The sequence below is a fragment of the Gobio gobio genome, assembly GCF_949357685.1.
Source record: "Gobio gobio genome assembly, chromosome: 24".
Taxonomy (NCBI): domain Eukaryota; kingdom Metazoa; phylum Chordata; class Actinopteri; order Cypriniformes; family Gobionidae; genus Gobio; species Gobio gobio.
The window spans coordinates 25252955-25275246 of NC_137120.1; the positions used below are offsets into that span (position 1 = coordinate 25252955).

The window sequence follows — 22292 nt, forward strand, 5'->3', positions numbered from 1 at the left end:
TTTTTTTTTCAGAATTTGAAGCTTTGGTGCACGAGTAAATGGTCAATATTTGGCAACCCTTCACACCACTTCTCTCCTGTGAATACCTACAGCCGATCATAGCGTACGTCTCTACACATCCTGCCACGAGCCAGGAGCAGAACCGCCTCCTTTTACTACATTTATTTATTTACCTTTTCTTTTTTATTATATACAATCTCTGTACATTTTAGTTAGCTAATAACGTCTCTCGTAAAAACCTGGAGATTCCTGTACTGCTTTGACCATCCATCTCTTCTTTTTTGTTCATTTTGGCACGTTTCTTTCTGTTTATGCCTCAAAATGCTCCTTTCTTCTCCTTATCTCGCTCCATCTGTCATCCCTTCCCCGTTTCGCTCCTCTCTTGTGATAGAGCCACTGAACACAATGAATACATGAAGAGAAGGATGAGACTAAATGAGAGAAAAAAATATTTAAGAGAGATCAAATAAAGCAATGCGTTGAGAAAAAACACAGCAGTTTTACTTTATTTCATTGACTATTCTAGTGCAGAGTGGATTACATTATATCTCTTAAACATGAATTTCGACAAAAAAAAAGTTATTTGACAAAATAAAAAATCTTTTCTTTTCCAAGTAGGGCTGTCAATTTAATTAATTACATGAAATGCCCAAACATTAACTAAATTGCTGCAACAACTTTACAGAATATATGCATGGGTATGTTTTTTTTTTTCTCTCCAATTAATCACATTAAATGAATAGCCCAAAAAATGACAAAAAACCCACAAAATATTAATGCTCACCTTGGGAGTTACAATCCAACGCAAAAGTACACACAATAAATACATGATTTCTTCCATTGTAAACAAAAAATTATTTTGCTGAATTTGTGCTAAACCTATTAAAAAAACACTCTAAACATATACACATTATATTACCTATCAAATACACAACATTCAGACAGACGCACACATGAAAACAAACCTAGTGATCAGACTTAACACAATCTGAAAGTATTATGAATTTAAAGGGGTCATATACTTTTGCTACGATTTTTTTTTCTCTCTGTTAGTAAAGATGTTTAGTTTTATGACCATTTTACCTTCTTTTATGTTTCTTTTGTAAGGGCGCTCAATCTGATATTATAAAGCAGTTTTGTAACTTTTGGTTTTAATAGTATTCCTATTGAAATTTCTCTTGATATAACCCCTTTAAATGATTCAGGTAACTCCATTTAGCTTAAAGAAAATGTAAATAATGCATTGAGAGAGTGACGCTACACAGCTGGGGGTAGCCATTCAAATTAAATACTAAATTTAGTTTTTAAAAAATGCCTTTAGATTCATTTTAAAAATCTCTTTTCATTCTGATATTAAAGTTGACTTAAATTGTATACTTATCGACAAATCAAGTTAGTACAGACTCTGAACCAGTCAGAGTGCAGGTGATGTTTTTTTGTGACGGTGACTGTCAGTGAATCCGAGGTGCTGATCTGTCGTTGGTGACTGTGGGCCGGAGCTTCACAGTGGCAAAAGGATTTGATCCTCTAGAATAAAATAATAAGAAAAAAAGACAATTAAGCACAATTGGCCACAAATGATCATGATTATAAGGCAAAAAGAAAAGAAAAAGGAAAGGTCATTACTTAATTTCCACTAAATTGCGAATTAAAGGATTAGTTCACTTTAAAATGCAAATTTCCTGATAATTTACTCACCCCCATCTCATCCAAGATGTCCGTGTCTTTCTTTCTTCAGTCGAAAAGAAATTAAGTTTTTGAAGAAAACATTCCAGGATTTTTCTCCACACAATGGTCTTCAATGGCAAGCAAAATGTTGAAGGTCCAAATCAATGCAGTTTCATTCTGGGTGGTACTTCTGCCTACGTCTAGCGTGACCTTTCCGTTCGGATTGCGCAATCCGTGGTGTGTGGCAGAGCAGCGCAAGATGAGTAATTTATGTAAAAAATACATAAATGTATATATTTTTTAGAAAATTACAGATGGTTTTGATAGATAAAACCCTATTCCTCGTCTGGGATCGTGCAGAGCCTCTGAAGCCCTTCGAAACTGCATTGATTTGGACCTTCAACATTTTGGTTGCCATAGAAGTCCATTGTGTGAAGAAAAATCCTGGAATATTTTCTTCACAAAACTTAATTTCTTTTCCACTGAAAAAAGAAAGACATGAACATCTTGGATTGCATGAGGGTGAGTAAATTATCAGGAAATTATCAGCTCCAAAATTGACTATTGAATTTTTTTTTTTACAATAATAATACTACTTTATTTAAATCAGTATTTTCCTGAAATACTCCTCTTATGTATGAATACACATATACACAAGGCTTGACATTAACTTTTTGCCACTGTGGCTAGTGGTTTTCCGAAGTTACTAGCCACTCAGCATTTTCACAGGCCACAATTTTGACATTGATAACATGCCATATAGATATTTTTTATATCTCATAATTTGGCAGCAGGTATATTAGGCAGCTGTCACTATAAGACCGAACGCACGGATCCATTACACTGTTACACATGCGTTTTCTTTCTCAACTGTTTACGTCCACTTAAAACATAACTAACTGTGTTTACGTGAATACTCGCCAAGACCTGCATTTTGACATTATTTTGTGTGTATTTGACTGTTTAAGCACAATAAACTTATAGTTTTAAATTAAAATTATGTGCAATACACGCAATCCCATGCCGAAATTCAAGCCTTGTACCACCAACAATATTCATCCGGAGCAAATGAAGCGAGTGAGTGAGGGGAGGCGGGTTTGTGTTTAACATGCTGTCGGAGAGATGAGAGAGAGAGAAAGTGCAGCTGGTATCGTGTGTCCATTCTGTGGAAAATGAGTACTGGAAGTATTTAAGATATTTCAGTATCGAAAAATCACTATTTTTGACAACACTACATTCCACTTAGTTTATTATTTGAGATGCCTTTTTAAAAGACTACAATTGAAAAATGTATATATATATATATAATTCATGACAGGCGTTAATGTCAAGCCCAGCATATACAAAATATAAATTTGCATTACTTGTAATGAAACTAATTTCACAAATGATTCTGTTGAAAATGAAAACGTGTGTAATACCTGGGGAAAAGAGGGTGCTCTGGTGGTTGTCCATGAGTACTTGGCCTCTGCGGACATCGAACAGGTTCAAAATTACACTCAAAATTACACAAAATACGACAGGCTGTGTTCACACTTGTAGTTCTGTTCTCTTGGTTCTTTTGGTCTGGACCAAAAAAGAAAATTATACATTTATACAATTATACACTCGTCCTTAAGTCCTGGTTTTCTTAGTGTTTATACTGTCATTTTTAATACCGAACCTAAAGATACAAAACAAAAAAAAACGGTTTTAATTACATATATTTTGCAATGGAACTTGTCGAACATCCAAAGCAATGCTGTGTGCTGGACTAAATGTGCTTGTTGTATGTGCGTAGCTACATATGATGGTATTTGATGGAGCTGACAACTCGTGAAGAGCTTATAAAATGTGTAAAGGAGTCAAAACAGCTGAAAGGAATTAAAAGATCTGCTGTGAGGAGACGTGGTTCTGATGCCTGTACCGAACTGTGATGGGCAACATCACGACTATGATGAGAAAAAACAGGTGTGCTTGAGCATTCTGTCCTTTTTAGGGTCACATCTTGCAACATCATGCCCTGTTTTTGGTTGGTTTACATGTCTTTGGTCCATGTTGCAGTCATATTTCAGTTGAACCACCCCAGAGTTAGTTTGGAAGTGGACTGAGACTCATCTTTTCAGCGGCATTGGTCCGCCTTGTTTGGTGCGCATCAGGGTTCGAATGGCGTTCACACTTATTCAAACGAACCGCATTAACAGAGCAATCGCACCAGGGTCCCTTTTAATCAAACCAAAACTTACAAGTGTGAAAACACCCTGAGACATCGCCAACTTCAACCAAGATAAAGTCATTAGTTTCAACAAGAACATGAATCTGAATGAATCAGCAAATTATTTTCAAAAATTAGAGAAGTCTGGGATATCTACAGTGTGGATTTTGCTTAACACTCACCTCGGAAGTTGATTCGGTCTTTCTCTCAGGGAGAGGAGAGTTTAGAATAGCCGGCACTGGAGGCGGGAGTTCGTTAACATTTTTGTGCTCTACTTTGCACTCAAAATGGGACTCTGCCCTCCTGTCAGGGAGGGGAGATATTGGTCGAATGTCAGCTGATCCACGGCGGAGTGGCACGGCTGGGGCCGGGATCTCATGGTAGGTTTTCTGGCTGGTCTTGACCTCGTTGTTAGACTCCGCCTTCTTTTCAGGGAGGGGAGAGTTTGGACGAAGATCTGCCGATGCGCGGCGCATATGTACCACTGGGGATGGGATGTCACTGTAGCTCTGGGTGTCTGAATATTCTGATTGGCTGGTTGGCTCCAGGAGGTTGTTCATGCTGTGGCTTCTGTGCGACGTACTGCTGAAAACGTGAATGTGTTAAGATACAATTTTATCAATTTATAACTAGTTGCAACTTACTACTCAACTTTACCTTGAGCCCAAAGGTACAAAGTCTTCAACGGATGCCACATAGGCAGCAGGAAACCAACCTTGACTAAAAAGAAACAAAGAAAAATAAGACTAAAGAGTTTCCAGAGACTTGACTTAGCCATGATACTGATGGTAGACGCTCTCACCGGAGGCTTGAGTCGTGACGTCCGTACAGCCAACCGTTGCGTGGTTCTGGTATGAGCACAGTCAGCACGTCACCACGGGAAAATGGCAGCAGGACTGGATTGGATGAAGCGGGGTGGGACACGATGGCCCTCATGGAGCGGCCGCCACCCAAACCTAAAGACTCTCCGACAGAGCTGGAGCGGGAACGACTAGGGAGTGGAGACGGGGCTGTGAAGAGGTGTGAACAGAAGGAGAGAAGAAAATGTAAACCCCTCATGGAGACCCCAATAGCTTGTAGTAAAGGCTGCTCCATATGAAAGCACTGCGAGTTTGAGTCGCTTATAAAGTGCATTTGAAAAAGCAACAATGCGTCAAACATCTTTCCATGAGAAGAATTTATTAACCTCTTGTTTTTACTTCAAACTCACTTCATAATGACAGTTGAGCATCCTTCTGTGAGATGATGTGGCTTCTTTCACAGAGTAAGGCACACCTCATGTGGCTATGTCGATTAGCATTTAAGTATAAATATACTTTATTATCATGAAAATACCTGAGAAGGATGGAAGAACTCTAAACCATATATTGTTGCAGTCGTGTGTTTATTATTCATGTCTAATCAAAGCGTTTCAATCTTCTGTTTATTCAGCTACAGCAATAGTATGATGCCGATAGGGATTTTTTGTTATTGTACTTCTGCGGTGCATATTTGGAGTTTCTGCTCGAGAGCGCCCTCCGTCTTTCAGATGGAGCAGCAGATCACAGAGCGGTGCTTCACTGCGCATTAAAAGCAGCTTTTGCCAAATCGTATGTTGTTTAATTTTTATTAATCGTGCAGCCCAAATACAAGTCAATCTTAACAGAACATTAGGGTAAATTACACATTGAATTAGTCAGGGGCTGCATTTAACTCCTCTTTAAAACATACACTTGTGTACTTCCCAAAGCACTTCCCCTCAGGGGAATCTACCGCCATTCCCTCGCCAAGTGGGCGAAGGAAGTTTTTGGACAGACCTCTCAATTTTGACTGAGCGAGCAAGTCTACTCAGTAGGTACATTTCAGGCAGATCCATAGACCACAATGCAACAAAATTGTGAGGCTTAATTTACCCCCACCCCACACAACTCTAGTATATGATATTGGAGTTACTTTGACATATAACCACATGCTATCTTAAGAAGACTTTTTTTTTTACACCGATATAGTATATTGTTTATCTTCATGTATTATTTTCGTTTGTGTAATTTTTAATGTTTTCTCCAACAGCCTAAGGATACATAATGGTCGACAGAATGGTGCATAAAACAAATTCATACGGAAAACAAATTGTAAATAATTAATCAGCTTCATTGCAGATTCCAAGTGATCAAGGGCTTTTAAACACATTGCAAGGGTTCTGCCAGTAGTGGGCACTTGTGTAACATAAGCAATGACGTACATCTGAGTGAACTGTGCGGAGGGAAGTTAGCAAGGGAAATATATAAAAAATGTGACTTAAACGCAACCAAAGCACTACTTAGTCTCCAGACCTCTAGAGGGCACTCTGCCCAGCAGCTCACGGTCCATTTCTCGGTCTCCAGTCTGCAGAAGAGAGCCCAGAGAACTCTTTAACTGCAAGAAACATCAAGACAGACATAAATCTTAGTGTTACCAGGTTTGTAAACAACACAAGCGTGAAATATAAGTAAAAATTGGTTCCCTTTCGAGGGAACTCGCACTGCATCGGGACGACGCTTTGGGGATGCTCCCTTAGCATCAGCGAATCTGAAACCAGAATGCCAACTAGGCCAATCCGATTGGCGTGCGTGATGACGTCATTGTGACGGCATACCCGGAAGTATAAAAGGGGAGCTGGAACGTAATGGCGGTAGTTATTGCTCTTCAGCAAGCGCTATCTGTCAAACTGTCTGTCTATTTACTGTTGTATGTCAGTGAAAGTGTGTGATTGAAATGAAGTGTGAAAAAGTGAGAGAGTTCAAGCAGTGTGTGCATCCTTGCCCTCGCTACATGTCGGGCTCGGATACACACCTGCTGTGTGTGCACTGCCTGGGCGTTCAGCATGCTCGAGCGGCTCTCGAGGGAGCCGCTTGTGAGCATTATGAAAGCTGACGCTCAGAGTGCTCCGCTCTCGGCGTGAGCCCCGTGGATCGGTCCCGCATCCGCCGAGGCGGTGCGGCGAGGCTGGTCATGGGGCTCACGGATGGACTGTCAGCGGGACTGGGACTGCTGAGGCATTTTCCCAGTCTTTATCTGACAGTTCAGATGTTCTTCTTCCCCGTGTGGAAGCCCGCGCTGCGGCTTCTTCCCCCGGGGCGGAGGACGCGATGTGTGAGAGGTCTGATTCTAAGGAATTAGACGTACTCAGCATCGAGGCAGTCAAAGTCATAAGCACTTCTTAAATATGCAAGATTCCATCCACGCGATTGCTGGAAAAAAAAAGGAAAAAAAGGCAGCGCGCAGGTTATGGGTCTGCAATTAATGTGAACACACGCGATCGGTGTGCATGAGATACTGGTTGGCTTAACGGACGAGTCCGTATAGTAAAATAAATCAGTATTTGTCTGATATGGCTGCATTTAAGTCTGAGGATTTAAATGAGATATTATCTGACTCTGAGGAGTTAGATATTCAGTCATTTCAGACCATGTTTCACTGTATTGTGTGACACTGTTTGGCTTTTTTCTCGAGGGATGAAAGCCAATTGTATTATGACGGCTTGAACCACGTTGCTGAGGCAACGCGGGGTCTATGAGTCCGTATAAATACAAATAAAACAGTGTCGTCTGATTAATTACGGCTACATTTAATTCTAAGGAATTAAAATTAAATATAATCTAACTTTGAGGAGTTAGATATTCAGCCTATCATTCAGACTATGTTTCACCTTATTGTGGCTGCATTTAATTCTGAGGAATTAAATTAAAATATTATCTGACTTTGAGGAGTTAGATATATTTTTTATTCAGCCTATTATTCAGATCAGGTTGCACGGGTTTGGTGATTATGATGGCATTTAATTCCGAGGAATTGAGTGTCATGTTATCCGACTTTGATAAGTTGGATACTTTAATTTCTGTCACCCAAGCGTGTTTAACTTGTGAACTGGATATTCATCTAAGATGGAGCCCTCCTGAAGTTGATGTCGTTCTCGCCGCCTTGTGGCCTGCGGGACACATCAGTTTCAGGCAATTGCTAATCGCAGTGTCCGCTCTAGGGTTGTGGCCCTGTTGAGCTGCTCCCTTAGATGAGGCCCCCTGCTGGCCAGCCCCCTCTCCCGGGTAGGAGCGATCGAGGTCGCCTCCCCTGTGGAGTTTTCGGGAATCGATGCTGTGTTCCCGCCGTCTAGTACGCTTCGGGCCACATCGTTTCCCCGTGCACGCGTGCTGCACCAGCCGCCTCTAGCAAGACTTGCGGTGGTCCAGCAAACGCGTACGCACACCGAAAATCTTCCTCGATTTCGCCCTGCCGGTAAGCCGCTTCAGGGGGTCGGGGAGGAGGCTCGGTTGACACCCGAGACCGGCCTCGAGAGGCTGGTTCCCTTAGCAGATTATCTCGGCGCATGGTTATGCCTCCGAATATATCAGCTTGGGGCCTGCGACTGTAGGAAGGGGCATACAGACTGCAGTCCGGTTACCTTCCCCTGAAGTTCAGTGGGGTGGTCTGGACGGCAGTGGTCCCTGGGCAGGTTCGGGTAATGGAACAGGAAGTTCACTCCCTGTTGGTAAGGAGGCCACAGAATGTGCTCCTCCGCCAGACAGGGAGTCCGGGTTCTACAGCCAGTACTTCATAGTTCCTAAGAGGGATGGCGAGTTGCATCCAACTTTAGACCGGAGGTACTTGAATCGTTCTCTGAGGAGATTCAGATTCAAGATGCTTAGCATTTCCTCCATTGTGATTCAGATCCAGTCTGAGGACTGGTCTGTCACGATGGGTCTGAAGAGGACGCATACTTCCCTGTATCCATCCTTCTGTGTCACAGGAAGTTCCTGAGGTTCGCTTTTTGGGGCAAAGCGTACCAATATCGGGTTCTTCCAGGCGGCCTGGTCTCTAAAATGAAGCTAGGCCACAGCATCACTGTGAAGCAGTTTAAGGCTGCTGGGGCTCATTGCGGCTGCGTCCAACAGAATATCTCTTGGCCTGCTGCATGAGACCCTTACAGTGGTAGCTGGGAATCAAGGGGTTTTCCTCGGGGGGGAAAACCATTCTGTATGATCAGGGTAACGCGCAGATGCCTTCGTTCCCTAGTCATATGGAAGAAACCTTGGTTTCTGTCCCAGGGGCCAGTGTTGGGAGCGTTCTGTTGCCGGTAATCCGTTTCAACAGGCGCCTCCCTCACTGGCTGGGACGTGGTTATGGGAAGTAAACCAGGTGGCTTTCCTTGAGGGGAAATCCATTCTGTATGATCAGGGTAACGCGCAGATGCCTTCGTTCCCTAGTCATATGGAAGAAACCTTGGTTTCTGTCCCAAGGGCCAGTGTTGGGAGCGTTCTGTTGCCGGGAATCCGTTTCAACAGATGCCTCCCTCACTGGCTGTGACGTGGTCATGGCGGCCGCTTTGCGAGAGGTCTGTGGGAGACCAGGCATTTCTCCTGGCACATCTACTGCCTGGAAATGCTGGCGGTCTACAAAGCTCTGAGGAGCTTTTTCCCGGACCTCCGCGGCCACCATGTACTGATACGGAGGTAAACCAGGTGGCTTTCCTTGAGGGGAAATCCATTCTGTATGATCAGGGTAACGCGCAGTGGCCTTCGTTCCCTAGTCATATGGAAGAAACCTTGGTTTCTGTCCCAAGGGCCAGTGTTGGGAGCGTCCTGTTGCCGGAAATCCGTTTCAACAGACGCCTCCCTCACTGGTTGGGGCACGGCAGGGGGGTTTGAGGTTGCGCCCTCTTTGCAGACTGGCGCATCACATCCTCCTGTGGTCCCAAGGGAAACTGTTGTCCATCAGGGCAATGTATGTCCCGGGGGTCCAAAATCAGGGAGCAGACATCCTGTCGAGGCAGGGGCTGAGGCCCGGGGAGTGGCGACTCCACCCAGAGGTGGTGGAGGCCATATGCAAGAGGTTCGGCCCAGTGGAAGTGGATCTGTTTGCGTCTCGAGAGACGTCCCACTGTCCACTGTGGTTTTCCCTCACGCATCCAGCTCCGCTGGGGCTGGATGCCATGGTGCAGACGTGGCCGAGGCTGCGTCTGTACGCATTTCCCCCGATTGCTCTGCTCCCGGGAGTCCTGGAAAGGGTCCGTCGACAGGGGGTCAGTCTACTTCTGGTAGCACCCCGTTGGCCGACTCGAGTTTGGTTCTCGGATATCATAGCTCTGCTAGCAGGTCAGCCGTGGGAGATTCCTCTGAGGAGGGATCTCCTATCTCAGGCGGCGGGTACGATATTTTACCCCCGCCCGGAGATTTGGAACCTGTGGGTCTGGCCCCTGAGGGGACCAGGTTCATAGAGGCTGGCCTATCGGCAGACGTGATAGAGACCTTACTCAGCTCCAGGGCTCCATCTACGAGGAGACTGTACAGCTTCAAGTGGAATGTATTTTCCACTTGGTGCAGAGAACGTGAGGTGGACCCAGTTAACTGCCCAGTGGCTTCAGTGCTGGAGTTCCTCCAAGATCGTTTCTCTGCAGGGCTTACCCCGTCCACACTCAAGGTGTACGTGGCTGCCATTGCGGCTTTCCACACTCCTTTGGGTGATGGGCCTCTGGGTAGGCACCAGCTGGTTGTACAATTCCTCCGTGGGGCTCGGAGGATGAGGCCTGCGGCTCGGTCCAGAGTTCCAACCTGGGACCTGGCAGTGGTTCTCGAAGGATTGGCTGAGGCCCCCTTCGAACCATTGGAGTCGGCTGGACCAAAGGATCTGACCCTTAAGGTGGCTTTTCTCCTTGCCATTACCTCTCTCAGGAGAGTGGGAGATCTCCAGGCCTTGGCGGTAACGCCGACCTGCCTGGAGTTTGCCCCGGGAGGAGTAAAAGCCATCTTACACCCTAGGCCGGGCTACATGCCTAAGGTGCCATCAAGGGTGGTCAGGTCATTGGTCCTGCAGGCATTTCATCCTCCGCCTCATGTGACGGCGGAAGAGGGGAGACTTCACCTACTCTGCCCGGTTAGGGCGCTCAGAGTTTATTTGGCGAAGTCTGCACAGTGGAGGAGATCACAACAACTGTTGGTGTGTTTTGGCTCACCTAAGAAGGGATTGCCTGCGTCTACTCAGACAATCAGTAATTGGATTGTCCAGGCGATTACCATGGCCTATCAGGTGCGCAGTTTGCCTTCACCTGTGGCCGTGAGGGCTCATTCCACCAGAGGCATGGCCTCTTCGGTGGCCCTTCTTTCTGGGGTCCCCTTGCAGGATATCTGCGAGGCGGCCGGGTGGGCTACCCCACACACTTTTATCAGGTTTTATAGCCTGGATCTCCCTACGACGCCTGGTGCTAGGGTGCTCCAGTCCTAGCTGTGCCCGGTTTCCGGCTTCACACTAGGGCAGGCGCTACCCTTCGGTGTGGCCTAGTGGGTACTCGTTCCCCAAAGCGTCGTCCCGATGCAGTGCGAGTTCCCTCGAAAGGGAACTGCTCGGGTTATGTATATAACCCTTGTTCCCTGAGAAGGGGAACGAGCACTGCATCCCGACGCCACACCTCGGCGCGCCTGGAGCGCATGCTTCAGAGCAATTACTACCGCCATTACGTTCCAGCTCCCCTTTTATACTTCCGGGTATGCCGTCACAATGACGTCATCACGCACGCCAATCGGATTGGCCTAGTTGGCATTCTGGTTTCAGATTCGCTGATGCTAAGGGAGCATCCCCAAAGCGTCGTCCCGATGCAGTGCTCGTTCCCCTTCTCAGGGAACAAGGGTTATATACATAACCCGAGCAGTTTTGCAGAGTAAATGGAACATAATTTTCAGCCAGTTGGCTGAGACCTTCATGGAACCTTTTCCCATTTCCATGGTTCTTAGAAGCGGAAGTTGTCATAGACGGGAAAACGTATAGTAGTGAACTAAATAATTATTTTTTTTGTGGTCCCATTTGCTCCAATATCAAAAGAAAAAAAATAGCATTTCTATTACTTTTACTTCTATTACTCTCATTTGAGATTTTGAGAGTCAGGTGAGAGCAAGATTTGGTGTCAAATTAGAAACACTCAGAGCAGTGTTAACTAGTTTTCTGTAATTTAATGCAAATATGATATAAAAGTATAGAGTTAAAAATGTAGATTATTTAAAAAAATGAAAATATAAAAGAAATTGTGTCATCACAGTCAGTGAAAAGGGTCCATTAGGAATGGAAACAACTTGCATTATACAATAGTACTAACAACCCCCAGTTTAAAAAAAAAAAAATAATATATAAATAAAATCTCCAAGAGGTGACATATTCTTCAAGTAAATGTTTTAGTTGCCATTTTACAGAAAATCAACATGAAATTGCCTTTATTTATTTATTTATTTAACACAAGTTCCTTGGGCCTATACCATGAAGCCGGTTTAGCTGGCTAGCCAGATATGTTTAAGCTTAGTTTGTGCCAATCCTGGGTTTTAGGTACCATTAAAGTGGTTTGGCTTTTAGCCGTGTTCATCTCCATAGTAACTTACGCTCCACGGCTAACCTGCTCCAGGGCAGGTTATGTTCTGTTATGATCTCAAACTGAAATTGGACCAATCAGCTGTGAGCAAAGTGACACGCCTCTGATGCAATGAAGTCACTTCCCCTGTTTATACTCCTAATTAAAGGTCACTACATAGCAAATGTTTTTTAAAGACTAAAGCGTCTGGCTTTTAACAATGCTTATTTATTATAATAATAATTTTGAATGACTTAGATATCATTTAAGTAATTATTATACCCATAATCAATTACACATGTATCATTTTAGTTAATCAATCATTAATAGGCACATAGTTAAAATTGATATAAATAGCCTATATAAAGGTCTTACAAATAAGCTTTAAAATCAATAAATAAAGCTATACAAATGACTACATGTGAGTTTAAATGTTCAGTTCTCTCTATATATCAACTAAACTAACTTCATAACTTTTACTTGCATTGACGTATAAGATTTTTCTTAAAGTTGTCCTCGACAGCTCTTTTCTTCTGTGTAAATTTGTTTAAATTCTTAATATTTTTCAATCATGTATATGAGTGAAGTAAATCACACTGCTTCTCTCGTGAGAAGTGAATCTCAGTTTTACTGATCCACAGCCTGTGATTGGCTGTTCACTGCTGATGTCACAGCTAAACTCCTAAACTCAGCATCAAAGCCTGAGTTGACAGAGAAAGCTGATGATCAGTGTCATGGGACCAACAAAGCCTGAATAGATTGGTTTGGTTTTGTCAACTCGAAACTAATCCTGTAACCCTGAGTTTGTTAAACTACCATCATGGTACAGGCCCCTGGTCTTGTTGTAAGCAATTCATCGATGTACATTATTCCAAGTAAACACAATATTATCTTTGTTATCTTTCAGTAGAATGTTAAAAAAAAACTCCCATTTGTGTCCTGCAAACATCGTTTTATGACTTTAAATGATGCAAAACACAATTTCAAGGCTTGTAAATTCACCCACAATTAACAGATGTGATAAAAAGGTAATTTTGGACTGTACGACACACAAAGCTACCCATCTGTTCCATTATGTGATTGTGGAAATGTCTGTGCTCGGCAGTTAGCCTGTAAAAGGGGGGGGGATATGAAGTATTTACTCCTCATTCCCATCATTCCAGTGTCACCTGAGCTTCTTGATCTGATGGAGTGGGCGTTCGAGGTCTGGAACTTCTGCTCTCACTAACTTTTTCTTTCCATCCATCTGCTCTCTGCTGGAGAGACACTCCTGTCTGTCAACACACGGAAAGATGGTTGTGCAGTGGGCTGATAAGGTTTGGAAGCAACTGGAAAGACGATCTATATGACTGAGTGAACACTGCAAATGAACTCCAGTGGAAAGCAGCTGTACCTTGTTGATAAGGTATAGCAGTGACTGTGTAAGTCCGCAATGCTTTTCAGCCAGGAAACGATACCTCCTTTCTTCCTCTTTGAGAATTTCATGCTGACTCTGCCTCAGGTACTGCATGTACTCACTGCCCTCCTGCAAACACACAAATACATGTAGGCCTACCAAGACACAGCTTCTGTTCCAAAACCTTGTAGGCTAAGCTTCACTGTCTTCACTCACATTGCAAAAAAGCAAAAAACTCAACTTTGTCATATTACCAACGGTAGTTTTCACTCATGTTGCCTAAAATCGCCATTTGTTATTGAAAATAAATGACTCCCATTTGATGATGCTACAAATCCGTGTGAACAACATCCTGTGAGACAACATCCAAACAAAAAGCAAACTTCATGCATTGCTAACTCTTTCCCTTACAAGCACAACACAAATAGTGTTTCACAAAGGAAGTACACAAGATTTGATTAACCAATAGAGTTTGGCATTATGTTGCTAACCTAAACACGCAATACTCTTTTGGAATCAACTGAGATTGTTTTTTAGAGAGTGGTTAGCTTAGCAACATGCTAACCTCACACAGAATCAGTAGAGATTGTTAGTTTGTTAGAGTACTGAGATAGCAAAATGCTAATGTCAGACTCTTCTGGACTCAATTGAGATTAAGAGTTTGTTAGAGCATTGTGTTGTTATCTTAAAAATATGCTAATATCAAACTCTATCAGAATCAGTTGTAATTGTGAAGAGTTTGTTGAAGTATTGACTTGTCAGCTTAGCAACATGCTAATGTCAGACTCTTCTGGACTCAACGGAGATAAGAGTTTGTTAAAGCATTGTGTTATTAGCTTAACAACATGCTAACATCACACTATTAGAATCAGTTGAGATTGTTAGTTTAGAGTACTGATATATTATCTTAGCAAAATGCTAATGTCAGACTCTTCTGGACTCAATTGAGATTAAGAGTTTGTTATAACATTGTGTTATCTTAACAACATGCTAATATCAAACTCTATCAGAATCAGTTGAGATTGTAAGAGTTTGTTAGAGCATTGAGTTGTCAATTTAACAACATGCTAATGTCAGACGACTCAACTGAGATTAAGAGTTTGCTAGAGTACAGAGATATTAGCATATCAACATGTTAATGTCAAACTAGAATCAGTTGAGATTGTTAAGAGTTTGTGAGAGCATTGAGTGGTCAATTTAGCAACATGCTAATGTCAGACTCTTCTGGACTCAACTGAGATTAAGAGTTTTTAAGAAAATTGTGTTGTTAGCATAACAACATGTTAACAAACTATTAGAATAATTTGAGATCGTTAAGAGTTGTTAGAGCATTGAGTTGTCAATTTAGCAACATGTTAACTTCACATTGAGTTGTCAACTTAGCAACACGTTAACTTCACACTATTGAAATCAGTTGAGATTGTTAGTTTGTTAGCGTACTGAGATATTATCTTAGCAACATGCTAATGTCGGACTACTAGATTCAACTAAAAGTGTTAAAGTTTCTTACGGTATTCAATTTCAGACATTAGCTGCATCCCAGATCAGAGGCTGCATCCTTTGAAGGCAGCAAAGGTCGTCACCAGCACACAATGAATTCTGGGGTAGACAAGGCCACGAACAATCTATCTGTTGTATCCTCCATTGCACGGGCAACTAAGGATGCATTTGGAGGCGCAATTTGAAGGAGCCTTTGAATTGGGACAGCCTTTGTCATGCAGTGGTAACAAAATCTGCCTCCGAAAGTGGCCTTCGAATGACGCAGCCTCTGAATCGGGACCCAGCTTATATTACAATTAACTGTTAAAAATGAACAGTTAATTGTAATTAACTGTTCGTATTGCTCATCGACATGAGCAATAATGACTGCTGATAATGTGCAAATGTGCAATGACCCGATGCAGCGACAACCAATGATAAAGACAGTAAAGCTAATGGCTCGTTTCCACTGAGCGGTACAGTACAGTACCGTACGCAATTATTTACGTTTTAATTTGTGAATGGTTCCAAAATACCAACCCGTACCGTACCTTGCACAGTAGTCCAGTACCTAAAGGGTGGAGCTAGACTCACTGCAGAACGTTGATTGGTTGGAAACGAGCCATTACATAATCGCTCAGAGGAATCAAGCCATTACATGATCCGCCTTATGATAAAATTGGATACTATAGTCAAATTAGCAACTAACAATACAGCGACAAAGTGACCTAAACATTGTAAGTGTGAACACATTTTTACAGTATCAGCAAGAAATGACATTCGGTTACACTTTATGTTAAGGTGACGTAGTTACATTGTACTTACTCAAATAAGTACTGAGTCATTTTAACTACATGTACTTACTATAGAGTTACGGTTAGGTTTAGGGTTAGTTACTTGTAATTATGCATAATTTTCTGTTATTACTATAGTAAATAAATGTAGTAGTAACGTGTAACTACTGTACATCACCATAAAATAAAGTGTTACCTGACATTCAATTACTGCTGAGTGCAATACATTGCTAAAACGTTGTAGTAAAGGAAAAATAAGACATGACACGGTGACTTCTCTGTTCAGAAACCAAAATAATTCTCAACCCACAAATATGCACGAATTAACACAAACTTGTGGTCTTACCAACGAGTCTCTGAACGCACCACGTCTCAGCTGTCGCTCAAGTGCTGCAGCCTGATTCCTCACCTCCAATTCATACACTCTACGGCTGCCCTACACATATACACACACACAATAGCCTACATCAGCTCATATACTTTTCTCAATAGATACCACATGGTTCCAGACTCACTTCAATGTATTCCTCATCTAGTTTCACGTTCTTGTCCATGGCCTGCAGAACCTCCACATGGAACCAGCGGAACTAGACCAAAAAAAAACAGTAAAGTTTGAGATGGTTTCTGAATCCAATCAGACAGAAAGACTTGAACTTTTAACTTACCACACCCTCCACTTCAGCCGTCAGCTTCCGCTGGGTCTCTGATATCTGAATCAACAGGTCACCTGGGAAACAAACAAATACATTCATTAAATAATTCATTATGAATACATATTTAATAAGTGCAGAAACGGAAGAGTAGGTTTTTGTAAACGATGTTAATATCATTGATTGGAGACGGTTGTGTTTGTTCAGTCAGTTGTGCGAGTTAATGCAGTCGAACTGTAACAAAAAACTAGTAATTAGCCACTGAATTTGATGGTCATCTATCATTAAAAGACATAGAATAAAAATTCTGTCATCATTTACCCACCCTCATGTCGTCTTTCTGCTGTAAAATACAAAAGAATATATTTTGAGGAATGTTTTAATCGTTTTTGTCCATAAAGTGAAAGTCGATGGGGTCCAAAACAACATTTTTCAACATTCAATGTATGGGCAATAATAAAACATTCCTCAAAACTTCTTCTTTTGTGTTTCTCAGAATAAAAAAATATATAAATACGACATGAGGGCGAGTAAATGATGACAGAATTTTCATTTTTAATAACTTTATTAAAGAAATAAATTAAATATTACAGTGATTCAATTGAACTGGTAATAATTCTTGTAAATGTATTAATTAATCATTCTTACATTATGATTTTTTGTTAATTATAATTATGATTTATTATAATGACAAATATGTATAATTATACCTTATTCTATTAATTCATTTTATGTCCCAACATTTATCATGTAGCTTGTCCAAAAAACATGGTACTTTTTAGTCTTTTTTTTATTAACATGTGCATCGTAATGATGAGTGTAATGTGAATCAATGAATTTAAAGGGGTGAAAGAATGAGACCGTGCATCAATAATGTATGTCTCAATGCTCACATGGACACCTGATCTCTAACACACACACACACACACACACACACACCTGTCTTTTCCTGTCACATGCAGGTTTATCTGCCTGTAGTAATTTTGAAAGATAAAAACCTTTTTTCTTTATTTAATTCATGCTGTTCCATCTGTAAGCCCCTAAAATTTGTGTTCTGATGTTCATCGTGCCATGGCGCTCTGCACGTATGACTGGAATGAAAACTCATTACATGGGCAGTGAGCCGAGGGTTTTGCTGAGCCAAATCTTGTGTTTTATGACAGAGGAGAGGAAGCATCTGCCACTGGACACCATTTGCTGAAACATCTATTGTCTGAAGGACAAACAAGCTTTGATACAGCCAGAAAGTACAGATAGGAACTCAGTGGACATCTTGCTGCACAATCTGCCCAACTGGCATTGGTTTAGAGACACAAAAACACACACATATTGAGTCTTACCAAGTGATCTGGATGATAATGTGTTGAGAGCTTGCTCGCCCATCTTAGCAAGAGCACTGAAGTAGGCCTCACTTGTCAGAGTCAAAGCTTTGATACACACAAATATACAAACGTATCGTAAATGTAGACAATTTTTCAGCATTTTTCCTGATGATAATAACTGTAGTGGTTTGCTGGTTTTCCAGCTATGTTCAAGCTGGTGTTTGGCTGGTCTTTAGCCTGACCAACTGACAATTGTCCTTCAAAATAGACCAGGCAAAATAAAACAGAAAAAACTAACTAAGCAGCCTAACCAGGCGCGGACACTAGCTAACCACCATACTGTAGGCTGGTTTAAACAGTTTTTTTTTTCAGCAGGGTTGACATTTCATTACATATGTCTTTCAACGTATTTGAAAACACAATAGGCCTATTTAACTAAACGAGAATAGAATGAAGCAAAAGCTGAACTAAACCAAGTGAAACAAAACCAAACAAAACAAAACTAAGCAGCCTAACCAGGCGGAAAGACTAGCTAACCACCATATTGTAGGCTGGTTTAAACAAGTTTTTTAGCAGGGTTGGCATTTTATAACATATGTCTTTCAATGTATTTGAAAACACAATATTTAACTAAACAAAAACTAAACAAATTAACTGAAAACAGAACAAAACAGAGCGAAACCAAGCAAAACAAAAACAAACAAAAATATAGCTGCGAGCTGCAATTATCGTGGTTGAAGCGTTTTAAGGCCTTTAAGCACATATGCATAAAAAAATATCGTTTTATGACCTTTTACGGCAATACAGGAAATATATTTTTTTAAAAGCTTTTTAACAGTTATAGCGTCACCTATGGTCCGATCTCCCTAAATGTTTGTATGCTTCTTTGGAATCATATGCTGCATGTGCTCACCCATTTTCGTGAAGTTCCGAGCTGTCGTTTAGGATTTATAGGCTTTTGATTATATTTTGACCCACCCATTTTGTAAATGTACTGCATTGTAAATTGTACTACATTGGTTTTATTCAGAAAAACCTAAGACTAGTTTGCAAAAGTAGGTTTTTTACATAATCGCGAAAACCGAGGCATACACTGTTTTATGAGCCATTTGACCGCTGTAGCACCCCCATCAATGCTATGCGCTTGATTCCCTAATAAAAAAGGCCTATAAAAAAAACTATAGGAGAAGCTAGCTTCAAGTCTCAGAAAGAGTTTTTAGGCCACACTTTCCCTCTACCCTTTTTTCATACATACAGTTTCTCAACAGTTATACTCTTTTCAAGGTCTAGCTACGTCATTACTGCAGGTTGAATGATTCTGATTAGCCAACAGAAAATAGATAGTCATAGTAAATTTCCACACAGTTAGTTAATTAGATTCACGTCTCCAAAGTTGATGCTTTCACCCCGGAATTAGGTCCATAGTGACCTTCCAGGTCTGGAATAGGTGAAATAGGTATAGCCATTTTCAAAAAGATTGTAGATATAACGCCACAAAGTGGCCAGTCACCACGTCCTTTTTCCCACAACCACATAATGAGCTCTTACATAGGTGTGCTGAGTTTTGTGAAAATATCTCATTCCATTCACGAGCTATAGCCATTTTAGTAAAAGTGGCTCCTCCCACTTCAAACGTTTTGGCAGCCTGTGAACCGGGACTGTGCACCGAAATTTCAACTTTTTTGGATAACTATTGACAATCAGACGCCAGAGAATCTTGCTGCTCTGGTTTGGTTCAGATCAGGCAAAAAACCTAGAACTTGTTCCCAAAGTTGGTTTTTCAAAAAAATCATAAATACCCGAAAATTTCTCCACAATAACAAGCCTTGAGCCTACGCCTACGCCTAATGGTTCAGGAGTTATGAGCCATTCCGTACTTTTCACCGCTGTAGTGCCCCCGTCAGGCTGATCAGGGCGAGCCTTGGTGACGTTGTAGACGGTGTGAGTACTACCAGCCCTCAAAGTTTCAAGTCTCTACGTCTTGCGGTTTGGTCTGCTCGATCACTTTTAGGGTAGAATGCTGATGCTTGGAAAATTGTACAATTACAATAGGGCTACACGCTTGAACCTCTAACAAACTAAGCAGCCTAACCAGGTGGAGAGACTAGCTAACCACCATACTGTAGGCTGGTTTAAACAGGGTTTTTTTTTTTTGCAGGGTTGGCATTTTTCAACATAAAACTAAACGAAAACAAAATGAAGGGAAAATGGAACAAAACCAAATTAAACAAAACCAAACAAAACAACCTAAGCAGCCTAACCAGGTGGAGAGACTAGCTAATCACCATACCATAGGCTGGTTTAAACAGGTTTTTAGCAGGGTTGGCATTTTCAACGTAAAACTAAGCGAAAACAGAGTGAAGTGAAAATGGAACGAAACCAAATTAAACAAAACCAAACAAAACAAATTAAGCAGCCTAACCAGGCAAAAAGACTAGTTAACCACCATACCGTATAGGCTGGTTAAAACATGTTGGCATTTTTCAACGTAAAACTAAACAAAAAGATAATGACACCAAATGAAACAAAACCAAACAAAACAAAACAAACTAGGCAGCCTAACCAGGCAGAGAGACTAGCTAACCACCATCTTTCAGGCTGGTTTAAATAGTTTTTTTTAGCAGAGTTGGCATTTTTCAACGTAAAAACTAACCAAAAACAGAATGAAGCGAAATTCGAACAAAACCGAATTAAACAAAACCAAAAAAAAACTAACTAAGCAGCATAATCAGGCGGAGAGACTAGTTAACCACCATCCCGTAGGCAGGTTTAAGCAGGTTTTTTTAGCAGGATTGGCATTTTTCAACGTAAAACTAAATGAAAACAGAATGAACTGAAAACGTAACGAAAGCAAATGAAACAAAACCAAACAAACTAAGCAGCCTAACCAGGCGGAGAGACTAGCTAACCACCACACTGTAGGCTGGTTTAAACAGGTTTTTTTAGCAGGGATGGCATTTTTCAACGTAAAACTAAACGAAAAACAAAATCAAGCGAAAACTTAATGAAACCAAATGAAACAAAAACAAACAAAACAAACTAAGCAGCCTGACCAGGTGGAGAGACTAGCTAACCACAATAATGTAGGTTTAAACATGTTTTTTTAGCAGGGTTGGCATTTTATTACATGTCTTTCAACATATTTGACACAATATTTAAGTAAACAAAACAAAAATGAACAAAACCAAACAAAACTAAATATCAATACTTTCAATACAAAAGTGCAATACACTTTCAGGAGTATATTTGAAAACACACACACAAACAATACTCACCTTGAAAAGCCTTGATGTAGCTGTTTCCTAAAGTAACCAGCTTTTGCAAGCCAGGATTGAACTGATCCATGAGGTTCTGAATAACCAAAAACAACATCCTCATACTGTCAATTTCCATGTTGGGGTATTACATATTAAAAACAAGTAGATGATGATGTACAGTTAGTTATTATCTCTAAATAACAGCATCAATGATCAGCTCTCTGTACAATTTCCTGCTAATTACATGGCTATTTTCCAAATTAATAAACTTGAAATATTGTAATTCGACAGACATGACAATAGTTCAGATCTGTTTGAAACCGTTTGCCCGGGAAAATTATTGATTATACATTGTAGTGCTTTTCATATACAAAATATTTGACCAGAACGTCCCGACTGACCAATCAGAATCAAGTATTCAAGATAGCCGTGTAATAATGTTAATAATTAATGAGCATTCTCATTTGATCTCAGCTTAAATTAGATAATTAGAAGACTCACATTATAAACACTCAAAGTAGATCTATGTAGAAGGTCACTGTTCACACCAGACATCCTGTTTCTGTTGGAAAATACACACTTAACGCTACACAAAGCAACAGTGAGCATGTACAATCAACTCCAGAGCACAATAGCAAAAACATTTACAGTGAAACAGTGAAGAGACAGCTTTACGTACCTGTGATGGTGAAAGTTTTTACGCTGTAGTTATTGTGTGTGTGATGACACTCTCCTTATCTCTATAATAATTTCTTCAGGTCCCTGTTAATGCTTATTATAGGGCGAGAGAGGACGAGTAAGAGAGAGAGTCCACATCTGATACGGCTTGAAGTTTTGAATTATTTACCTGTCCCATGACAGAACATGGAGATGGGCGGCCGTCTGACAGGCGGGCAGGAGATACACACTTTAACTGAGAAAACAGCTGTAGATGTGACACTTCAGCTGGTTGAAGTGCCCTAATGAGATACTCAACTACAGCCAGAAGCATGTAAAACAGCTAATCAAAATATGCTAAAGATAACACTTTTTATTTTAGGGTCCAATTCTCACTTTTAATTAGTTGCTTATTAAGTTGGCTTGAAAAATCCAACTTGCTGATCTACTATTTAAACTTCTTCTTCTTCTGAGCCAACATTTAGACTGTATCTCCTCTTAGACTTTAAAAATAAATACAACCAACAAACT

The 22292-nt window shown here is 41.1% G+C and overlaps 2 protein-coding genes across 4 annotated transcripts in view; one reads left to right on the plus strand and one right to left on the minus strand.

Annotated features, from left to right (window-relative positions):
• pvalb7 (parvalbumin 7) overlaps nucleotides 1-612 on the plus strand; it is a 43712-nt gene extending 43100 nt beyond the window's left edge. Inside the window, exon 5 of one of the 3 annotated variants that reach the window (XM_079808363.1) lies at nucleotides 13-484. In XM_079808363.1, the coding sequence (XP_079664489.1) occupies nucleotides 13-38 (26 nt within the window). In that variant the 3' untranslated portion in view covers nucleotides 39-484. Of the gene's footprint in view, nucleotides 1-12 lie in introns of all 3 variants that reach the window. The other 2 variants (XM_079808361.1, XM_079808362.1) reach the window with 2 other exon arrangements.
• baiap2l2b (BAR/IMD domain containing adaptor protein 2 like 2b) lies at nucleotides 493-21677 on the minus strand. The gene is made up of 14 exons (XM_079808364.1): nucleotides 21606-21677; nucleotides 21123-21198; nucleotides 17866-17952; nucleotides 16541-16602; nucleotides 16391-16462; nucleotides 16222-16311; nucleotides 13600-13731; nucleotides 13376-13480; nucleotides 6175-6256; nucleotides 4665-4872; nucleotides 4520-4582; nucleotides 4045-4444; nucleotides 3090-3136; nucleotides 493-1527 (listed from the first exon to the last, which is right to left on the minus strand). The coding sequence occupies exons 1-14, from the start codon at nucleotides 21657-21659 to the stop codon at nucleotides 1452-1454; spliced, it is 1554 nt and encodes a 517-aa protein (XP_079664490.1). The 5' UTR covers nucleotides 21660-21677; the 3' UTR covers nucleotides 493-1451.
• Between the last annotated feature and the right edge of the window lie 615 nt (nucleotides 21678-22292).

Excerpts from the sequence above, each read along its gene's own strand:
- baiap2l2b (XM_079808364.1), bottom strand. The coding sequence starts at position 21,659 with ATGTCTGGTGTGAACAGTGACCTTCTACATAGATCTACTTTGAGTGTT. Across the intron at positions 4,583-4,664 it reads CGTCACGACTCAAGCCTCCG|TCAAGGTTGGTTTCCTGCTG; the intron begins GTGAGAGCGTCT and ends GTTTCTTTTTAG. Across the intron at positions 3,137-4,044 it reads AGACCGAATCAACTTCCGAG|AGGCCAAGTACTCATGGACA; the intron begins GTGAGTGTTAAG and ends CGATGTCCGCAG.